The 10,282-nt window shown below is 36.5% G+C and overlaps 1 protein-coding gene and 1 long non-coding RNA gene across 2 annotated transcripts; both read right to left on the minus strand.

Moving 5' to 3' along the window:
- Positions 1 to 3,415: 3,415 nt before the first annotated feature.
- Positions 3,416 to 3,776, minus strand: LOC122044461. The gene is made up of 2 exons (XR_006129565.1): positions 3,678 to 3,776; positions 3,416 to 3,521 (listed from the first exon to the last, which is right to left on the minus strand). It is a non-coding gene; the product is annotated as an uncharacterized LOC122044461 (long non-coding RNA).
- A 5,552-nt stretch (positions 3,777 to 9,328) lies between these two features.
- Positions 9,329 to 10,021, minus strand: LOC122043588 (sec-independent protein translocase protein TATB, chloroplastic-like). Its single transcript, XM_042604201.1, has 2 exons — positions 9,805 to 10,021; positions 9,329 to 9,474 (listed from the first exon to the last, which is right to left on the minus strand). Exons 1-2 carry the CDS (start codon positions 10,019 to 10,021, stop codon positions 9,329 to 9,331), a joined length of 363 nt encoding a protein of 120 aa, XP_042460135.1.
- Positions 10,022 to 10,282: the final 261 nt, after the last annotated feature.

A 10,282-nucleotide genomic window follows, 5' to 3' on the forward strand; every position in this document is an offset into this window, starting at 1 on the left:
GTCATTTAATCCAGTTAGATTTGACTAAGACTAGAAGACTTGACTTGATTGATGTATATTACGTGTTTAATGCCCAGACTCATATTGATGCACAGATATAAGCATTCTTGAGTCCAGGCTGTACCCTATGCATCTCACGCCATTCTATTTTTTTTTTCAAACACAATCAAGGTATACCTAGGTGTTTGTGAGATGCTCTGGCTTAAATCTAGGGGAACAGGATATCTAAGGTAGAGCCTAGGCTAAGTCCAACTTTTGAAAAAAAATCTAATAAGTTGGAATTTTGAAAACTATTTTTCCTAGAATTTGAAAAAACACGTAAAAGCAAGATGATTAAGTAAAAAAAACACCTATTCTACCCAACACATTCCTATTTGCCTTCTAAGTGCACTGAACTCAAGTTCAGGTAAGGGTTTTGTAAAAATATCAGCTATGTTTGATTTGGACTCAACATGGTTGAGTATAATTTCACCCTTAGCTACGTGATCCCTTACAAAATGGTGTTTTACCTCTATGTGTTTAGTCCTAGAATGGTGAATAGGATTTTTGGTCAGATTAATTGAGCTAATATTATCAATAAAGATTTTTATATTTTTATATTCTAGTTGATAGTCTTTTAATGTATGCATCATCCACAATAGTTGAGATGCACATTCTCCTAGGGCTATGTATTCAGCTTCTTTAGTAGATAAAGCAACATAGTGTTGCTTTCTGCTTGGCCAACTTACTAGGCATTGACCTAGAATTTGACAGCTACCACTTGTACTTTTTCTGTCTAATTTGCACCCGGCATAGTCCGAATCAGAATAGCCAAAAAAGTCAAAGGTGCAAGTTCTAGGGTACCAAAGTCCTACATTTAGAGTACCTTTAATGTACTTAAGTATTCTTTTAACATATGTTTGGTGTGACTCTTTTGCACAAGATTGGTATCTTGCGCACATACCTACTGCAAACAATATATCAGGTCGGCTTGCAGTTAGGTAAAGTAAGCTACCTATGACACTCCTATAGTACTTTGGATCTACTGGTTTCCCTTCTGGGTCAAAGTCAATGTTGATGTTGGTTGCCATTGGAGTATTTATTATTTTTGAATTTTCCATGCAGAATATTTTAATTAACTCCTTAGCATATTTAGTTTGATAAATGTAGATTCCATCTTTGGTTTGTTTTATTTGTAAGCCTAAGAAAAAGTTGAGTTCCCCAACCATACTCATTTCAAATTCATTTTCCATTAATCTGACGAATTCTTTTAAAAACTTAGAGTTAGTTGAGCCAAAAATTATATCGTCAACATAGATTTAGGCTATAAAGATGTCTTTTTCTATAGTTTTTACAAATAGGGTCGGATCTATTTGTCCTTGGTTAAAGCCTTTGGATATTAAGTAATTAGATAATCTTTCATACCATGCCCTAGGGGCTTGTTTTAGTCCATATAAAGCCTTTTTTAGTTTAAATACATGGTTTGGGTAGTCTAAGTCTTCAAATCCTGGGGGTTGGCTTACATAGACTTCTTCCTTGATAAACCCATTTAAAAAGGCTGACTTAACATCCATTTGGTATAACCTAAACCCTTTATGTGCTGCATAGGCTAATAACATTCTAATGGATTCGAGTCTAGGTACTGGTGCATAGGTTTCATCATAGTCTAAGCCTTCAACTTGACTAAACCCTTTGGTTACTAGTCTAGCTTTGTTTCTTATTATATCACCCTGATCATCCAACTTGTTTCTAAAAACCCATTTGGTGTCTATTATTGATTTATCTATGGGTTTAGGTACAAGGTCCCAGACTTGGTTTCTCTCAAATTGTGCTAATTCTTCCTACATTGCAATGATCCAGTCTGGGTTAGGTAGGGCTTCTTCTATAGTCTTAGGTTCAATTTTAGAAATAAGGGCAATCTGACTAAGGTTTCTATAGGAAGATCTAGTTCTGACTCCTAGGTTTGGGTCACCAAAAATTTGGTCAGGTGGGTGAGAAGTATTTACTCTAGATGGTCTTATGTGTGGGTTAGAAACTAGTTCTTCTGGTTTATTAAGGTTAGGTTGGATTTCATCATCTTCTATAGTTCTTGGATTGATGTCAATATGTTCATTTATATTAGGTAGGTTGTTTTCTTCATCAAAGATTACATTAGTTGTTTCTTCCATTTTTAAGGTATTTTGATTATATACTCTAAAGGCCCTACTGGTTGAGGAGTATTCTAAAAATATTCCTTGGTTAGATTTGAGTGTAAATTTTCCTAAGTTATCTTTAGTATTTAAAATGTGAACTTTATAACCAAATACTTTTAAATAATTTAGGTTGGAAATTTTATGGTAAAGTTCATAAGGTGTTTTATTGTGAGATTTGTTAATTAGAATTCTGTATTGAATATAATTTGCTGTATTTATGGCTTCGGCCCAAAATTGATGATTTAAGTTATACTCATTTAGCATGGTTCTAGCTGCTTCTTGTAGGGTTCACCGTGCAGATGAGCGCTGACCATTCTGCGCTTATCCCATCTGAAGGCGCCTTAATCCACCCGAGGCGCCTCCATCCACTGGTCCAAGGCGCCTAAAACCTCTTCCAAGGCGCCTGGGACTGTGCTGCGCTGGTCTCTTCTGGCTCGCACCCGAGGCGCCTCCAAGCTCCATGGAGGTGCCTCGGCACTGTTCATCCGAGGTCATTTGTGCACTTTGGTCCCTGCAAGATATGTTAATCCAAAAATACCCTGCAGCACAAAGTTAGCACAAAACAATAATATAAATGGAATGATATGATAGTCTTCGGACTGTCCGAGGCTGACTTCGTATTTTCGACTGGAAACCCTTGGTCGACCCGACGCCTACTGTTCCCTCTACGGGGAACGCGTCCTCACCTACTCCATTCAGGAGATTTACCTGTTGTCAATGCGATTCTCCAGATCGACTAGACTTTTGATCAGCACTCGACGCTTCCGGACTTTCTGCTGGACATCCGCTTCCCGGCTCATCCAGTCTTTCACCTGGTTTGCGACACCAGGACTTTCCACCTAGGGTTACCACCACCTAGGACTTTTGCCTAAGGCCATCGACCTGGCAAGACTTTCCGCATAGGGTTACCACCCCCTATGACCTAGGGTTACCACCCTCTAGGATTTTGCCTTTGCCTAACCGCAGGTAGGACTTTCCTGAAATACTCAAGCAGACTTGTTAGATCACAAAACACCTTAACTTTGAATCCTTTGCCATTATCAAAACACGAGTTCGATCATCGGATGCTTCCCGCACCAACACTTTTTACATCAAAAGCTAATAGATATTGTACACATCAAGTTAGAACATCGATTAAGTTGCACAAACTACAAGCTCAAATACAAGCTCATTGGATTAACACTAATATATATCGTTTTGAATAAGATGAGCCTGTATTGGCAGAGGCAGAGGTTGGACCATGACTAGAAACTGTATTTTCCCAAACTACAAGCTCATTCCCAGATAGATGATTTGATGTTCGTTCCTCTTCTTGATGTTCATAAAACATAGGCTGCTTACCCTTTCCATCTGCAAAATTAAAAAAAAAAGAGTATAAATACATGAAAACAATAAAATGATTTGGAAATCCGTGTTTGTTCCTGCAACAGGTGTATAGCAAGAAAAGAATTAGAACTTATAGCACAAAATTTTTGGACATCAACTAGAGAACAAAAGAAGCATTACCTGAAGTTGAGACACGAACCACTTCATTTGCATCTTGTAGAGTGAATGATGATTCGTGAGAAGTGGCAATTGAGGGTAGAATTTCTACAAGAATAGATTCCGCTGCAACATCAATATCATTAGGATGCTCAAGAGCGACAACCTTCAATATTCGCAGATCAATCTGTAAGGACATTAACAAAAGCGACGACATATTATGCTAGTGTAGGAACACTAACTAACATTTAAAACCAAATTTCAAAATATAAATTGCTCAAAGTTATTGAAGATTAGAGGAAATAAATAAATTTAAAATACAATCACGTTCAAAATAATTTAACTAATTACAAAAATAAATTCATTCCAACTTCAAGTGCATTTGATCAGTAACTTAAAAACATATCTGTAAAATATTTTTCAACAAGTACAAGCATGACATTTGTTATACATTTATACAAGGGTGGAGGCATATGAAGGGTTGTGGGTTCAATTAACCTCACAGAAACTTCAATTTCAATATATTTTACCAAGTAAATTATTTTTTGAACTTACACAAATTACCTTGAAATCCTTCATTAGTTATTTAGAAAATATTCTCCCTCAGCAACTTTCTTCATAGCATTATCAAATTAGCCGTTAACTTAATGATGAAATCCAAAAATTTAAAGCATGATAAGATCAAATGGGTTCAATATACACAACCACATCAGCTTAATGGAAATTAAATAAAAAAAGACTAATACAATCTAAAATTTCATCTTGATATTGTACACATCAAGAAGACTGGCATAAGATGCTGCACTTGCCTGAACTTAAGGATCGATTGAATAGGACCGAAGATCTCATCTTGTGCTATTTTCATTTCATCCTATAAATTTCAAATATCACAACTATCATCACAAATGCAGATTGAGAGTTTACCAAACCTTTATAGATTTAAGGACTAAGCCATACTTGCACATCAGAGAAGATGGTCGGTTGAATGTAATAACCTTTGTTTCCAATTCGATCTCCACCTGTTACTAGCATAGCACCACTGTTGATTCCCGATTTGATGTAACGCAAAATCTTGCTAAACTGCTCCTCATCAATCTGAGATATGTGTGAAGAATGAAAGTACTCAATATGGACAGGTTTCAGAACTTCTTTGTTAAGAAGCAAGATGACTTTTTCATACATGTTTTATACGAGTTATGCACGATCAAACAGCAATCGAATGAGATGAAAATTAGTATGAGCACATAAATTAAGACACAAACAAATATGGCAGTTTCTACCTTTCAAAGAGAACAAAGATAGAAAAAGGAGGATACCTGAGGACCTTGTTCAACACCCTTTTTAAAGGCGTCTCCAACATTGCATTTTAAGGCACGGGCTTTTGCTTTCTCTACAAACTCATCATATATACGCTCCTAAACAATTTCAAGATCCTAAAGATCACATAAATGGAAACTTTCATGACAAAACATTCTCAAAGTAAATAATGTTCATAAAACTTTGCATGTTAAAAGTGTAACAACCCAAATTTCCTTATTTTGAGTCCTAAAAGTAATTTAAAAATATTTAAAAATGCTATAGAAATATTCTAGAGATTTTTTAAAAATTTTTGGAGATCGTTTGGTATTTTTACTAAACGAAGGAAGTTTTGACAAACAATTGTCAAAGCCAAGATTCGAACCGTGGACCTAGGATCTGAACCGAGCCTTAACCGAATCCAGCCAGCCAACTGTTCCAGCGGGCATTTCTTATTAAAGAAGGAGAAATATTCTATTTCAGCAATAGTTAAGAAATCGAAAATAAATTGAAATAAAAAGTGCGCGGTTGAGGATTCGAAACCGCGTCTTGAGGTTTCGGTCAAACACAGTTAACCTACTGTTCTGCAAGAGTTTTGTTAATTAAGGAAAGAGTGAATAATATTTAAGGTATAGTAATTAATAAAAACCCTAGTTATAAGAAAAGGTTTAGTTTTTCTTTTCTCCCGAAACCTAATCCCGTTTCTCTGCTCTTCTCGTGCGACGGCGACTCGGGCGACGAAGAAGACAACCCAGGGCACGTCTCCGGCGGCCGGCCAAGGCTCGATCCGAAGGGTTTCTTCGCCAGATTGAGATCCTCTCGTCAAGAGGGGACGGTAGACACGAGGAAGGGGCCGAAATTTGCAGGCAACCGAAACCCTAGAAGCGTTTGAGCCCTCTTCTTTCGGTTGTAAGTCCAAGAACACGAAGGCAAGTCGGTTACTCACCTGCGGTAAGGGTGGTTCAGGATTTCGATTGATGTTTTCTTGTATTTCTTGATTTTCGAAGCTTTGCATAGTTCCCTTTTGTTTTGTTGTCGTGGCACAGGATATGAGGAGTAATGGCAGTAGCAAACTGTTTTCCTTGTGTTTGGATCATGTTATGCAGAGTAGGTGCTATTTGGGTTCCCTTTTTGTTTAGTTGTCGTGTGAGTTACTGATACGGGTTGCTGCCGTGAGTTAAGGTTTCATATCTGGTTTTCTTCCTTATCTAGTATGCTGTAAAGAGCGTTCTAGGGTTTTGCTGCTGTGAATCACATAAAGAAGATAGAAGGGGTTTTAATTGGGTTAGATTCCGATCTTGTGGGCAAGCATTGGGTAGGAGATGAGTTAGAATTCAAGCATGTGGTGCAGTTTTCTGTGGTTTTGCCATGGTGCAGAGTTGGATTTCAAACCCTAGTTTTCGGTTTGAGCTTGTGGTGGTAATCCAGTTTAAATCATGTAGTAACATGCTTAAGAATCTCTTCTACTCTATAAAAGTGCAAGCTTTACCTAAATTTTAAATTCCAGCCGATTCAAGCATTCTATTATCTTTATGTGTCAATTTCTTTTATGGTAATAGCATTCTTACCTTATGCCTTACTTTGCTGGAAATGATTCAGAATCTGTAGATCTACTGAATGCATGCTTTAGTATATCATGGGTTAATTTTTGATAGCAGCAGTAATTATTTTTTTTTCCCTCATGCTTTGCCTTGTTGGAAACAGCTTAGAAGAGTTAACCCATTAAGTGCAGATTTTTACAAGTAATGTACGCAGATTTTTTATAAGTATAACATTGCAGATTTTGCTTAAGGAATTTTATAGTTTTATGAAACCCGAATAGTCCTATTGTCTAATGGTGGCTGCAACATGCTTACTTTAGATAGCTTCCTATTGTAGATGGAATTGTTTTTACATTCAAAGCATGCTTACGTAGTGATAATGGTCTTCTTGTACAGCATGTTTAAAAAGACTGTATTTCCTCTTTACTTTCACAGCAAGTATTAATAATTGTGTTTATTCTGTGAAACTCTAGAATTTTCATGCATATAGTGTTCTATTAAACTCTTTTAGGGGTTATGCGTGATTATAAGTAAGAAAATACCAAGGTCTTAAATTGATCCTAAATTCCAGAAGGTTAGGATTAAAAGCACACTAAGTATTTGAATAAATGTCAAGGCATTTTGTTATAGGAGAATTAAAGAATAACAAGTATAAGGAAGTTATAGTTAAAAAGAAAATAAGTATTTTACTTTTTAATGGCATGTACCGAACACAAGGTCCATTGGGTGGGCTCCTAGATCGCCCCTAGGCACAAGATCGCCTAGAAGTACCTTAGTAGTTTCGGGATTAGCTACCTCGACTCATATTAAGGATGCGCGTAAATTGGTACAATGTCGGGCCCAAGAGAAGTTGATTATTATTTTTAAGTAATAAAGTATAAGTTTTAAAATAAATGAAACAAGCTTCATTTATGCTTAGAGTCAAAAAGTTTAGCTTCTTTTAATTCGAAGCATGTAGTGTTAGTTTTGTTTGTTTCCTGATTAGTTATTTAGCATGATTAGCTTTATCTACCAGCATGCAGTTTGATCCTTGTGTAGCATGATTAGCTATTAGAATTACATGAGTAGATTCCTTAGCTTTTCTTTGCTATTAGTTTGACATGAGCAGTTATGTTTATGCTTTACTTTCTTTTAGAGCATATAGTTTCTAGTTTTTTCTGTATACATGCATATTCATGTTTTTGTGAGTTAGATAGCGCTTACTAAGCAAATTTTGCTTATAGATTGCATTTCCTCTTACTGCAGATAAAGGAAAGGAAAAGATTTAGCAAGGAAGGCGACAAGGTGGTGCGGATGGTGTGTGATGCTAGGACTGTGGGAGAGATCAAGGGAATTGAGTCACACTTTATGCTTTATGTCAATAGAGATTGATAAAGAGTTGTTTCTATTTTTCTAATGTTGTTATTGAGTCTATTCCGCATTGTTTGTTTGGTTGTTTCCACTGTTGGAGCTTTATTCATTTACCATTGCTAGATTAGTTTTTTTTTTAAGTTGTTGTGTCTTATTACTGCGTGGTTGTGAAGTATATATACCAGCCGCATGTGGCTGATGGTTTATTATTTGCATGTATTGATGAATTTGGTCACCGGTACAGGGGAGACTCTGCCGAAATTTTTCGGTAAGGACTCCTGGTGGTTTTGATCATACCGGTTAAGTAGAGTCAGTAGTTAAGTAATGGTCATCCTTAGAGAGTAGTATAGTTTAGTAAGAAGGGTGATCGTTACAAAAAGTAAGTAAACCTTATAACCATCTTTAGCTGGACTTCTAGAACATGCTTTGCAATCACAACAGTCGCGACAGACAAGACAAGCAATCTTTACCTCCTTTTCAAGCATACCAGAGTACCTTGACAATACAAACTAAATCAGATAAACAGAAGTAGTTTTTTTTTATGTATAAGATCCTATATCACTGATATCAAGATGTTCAAGTCTAAAAAGGATATGTGATTCACATCCTGTTTTCACAATATCAAAAAGCTAAAAGAGAAAAATAAATCAAAAACACTTTGCCAATATGGTTCAATTCTCTTCCTGTAGACAATGCATGTCATTTGAAATTTAATCACAAACAAGGTGGATATACAAACAAGATCACAATTCAAGCCATTGGATGTGAATATAGTAACAGCAATATAGCTCAACCACAATGAAACTTCACCAAAATAACAAAAGCAATCTAGCTCAACTCACAGTGAAACTTATACTCATAAGACAAAAAGGCAATTTAATAATATCAAAATCAAACCAAATCATGAGAAAAAGGCTTAAATAAGATTAAAGCACAATTAAGATTAACCCAAACCTAAAATTAACTTGGATTCATCCTATAATAAATCAAAATTGATCTAAAAATCTCTATTGAAAGTCCTAAGTGTGCCTTGAGTGACCCTCCATAATGATAATCCATTCAAATTGAAGCTTCTCATACTAAGGAATATAACAGAACCTGCAAACTGAATCCAAAATAAATAAACTATTTGGTATTCAATTTAGGGAGTAAGAGTTCACAATTCAGCCTGATGACATAACTAGCCCATCAAGGGATACAGAGTGTGATTATATCCATTGTAGAATTTATATGCTTTCAGGACCAAGAGATACCAATTGCAAAACTAATCAGGTAGGCTGAAAACCTAAAGCCATGCTTCCCAGATGGCCAAAGGTTTAACAATAAAAATTTGTTTATATATATATACCAATATATTGATTAATGGGTGTCCATGAAAGAAATCTTTTTGTCTTTGTGAAATGTTAATATCATGATTGGTTAGCTTATGAAGATTCACAGGATTTACTATGTATTTCTACCACATTTTCAACGTACAGATGAATTTATCTACTGTTCAAAGAAGGAACTTGCCTCAACTAGGCCTTTAGGGTCAAACACCAGTAGAGCTACCACTCCAATAACCAATGCTTCAGGAGCACCCACTCCAAATAAAGAAGCACGAACAACTTTATCATGAAATTTCACCTTTTTCTCTGCCAAACAAGTAAAAGAACATCAAACATATTTTCCAAGTAGATTAGACATCCTTGGAAGTCTATGAAAACAAGAAAGTGAATGAATCAACTACAAGTAGGTAAGCAATTTATACATAAAAGCAAAAGATGCTTAATTTAACTATTTAATAATAATAAGAAGAAGAAGAAGACCGGAATGAAGCTTAGTATTAGTGATGGGTTCTGGAAATAAATGCATTAGTGTGACCGAACCCCTAATCTTCCCAGAATTAGGTATGCACACGCAACTCTCAAGCAAAGAATTCGTTTTTCAAGAAGACCAAAATCTTATGGAGGATAAGGAGTTACCTTGCCTCACCAGCGACTTGAGGCCGTCCCACAACGGGGGTCGAGGTAGGTGGAGTGCGAAAAAGAATATGCGGAGATGGGACGAAGGTGGGATTTTGGGAGAAGCCCTAGAGAGCGGACAGGAAGAGATGAGGAGGGCCACCTTCATCGAGTGGGAAGAGGAGGAGAGGGAGAGGGAGCAGTAGCAGGGTGATGCAAGGACCGTTGTAGAGCCCATCGCGGTGGAGGAGAGACTGTTTTTGTTTTTTCCTTCTTCTTCTTCTTCTTCTTCTTCTTCTTCTTCTTTCAAACAGGTAAAGGAAAGAGTTGCAAAATCTAAACTCGAGAGCAAAGAAGCATACGTAGAAAGCAACCACCACTCCAGCCACGTAATCGGAGGGCAATCTAATGGAGGCACTAAAGAATCCATGGATGTAGAGATCTTGCGACGCAAATGCAGCACCTGATCACAGAACAAGGTAGGTTCAAAGATGTCCCT

Source organism: Zingiber officinale, chromosome 2A (assembly GCF_018446385.1).
Source record: "Zingiber officinale cultivar Zhangliang chromosome 2A, Zo_v1.1, whole genome shotgun sequence".
NCBI classification, from domain to species: domain Eukaryota; kingdom Viridiplantae; phylum Streptophyta; class Magnoliopsida; order Zingiberales; family Zingiberaceae; genus Zingiber; species Zingiber officinale.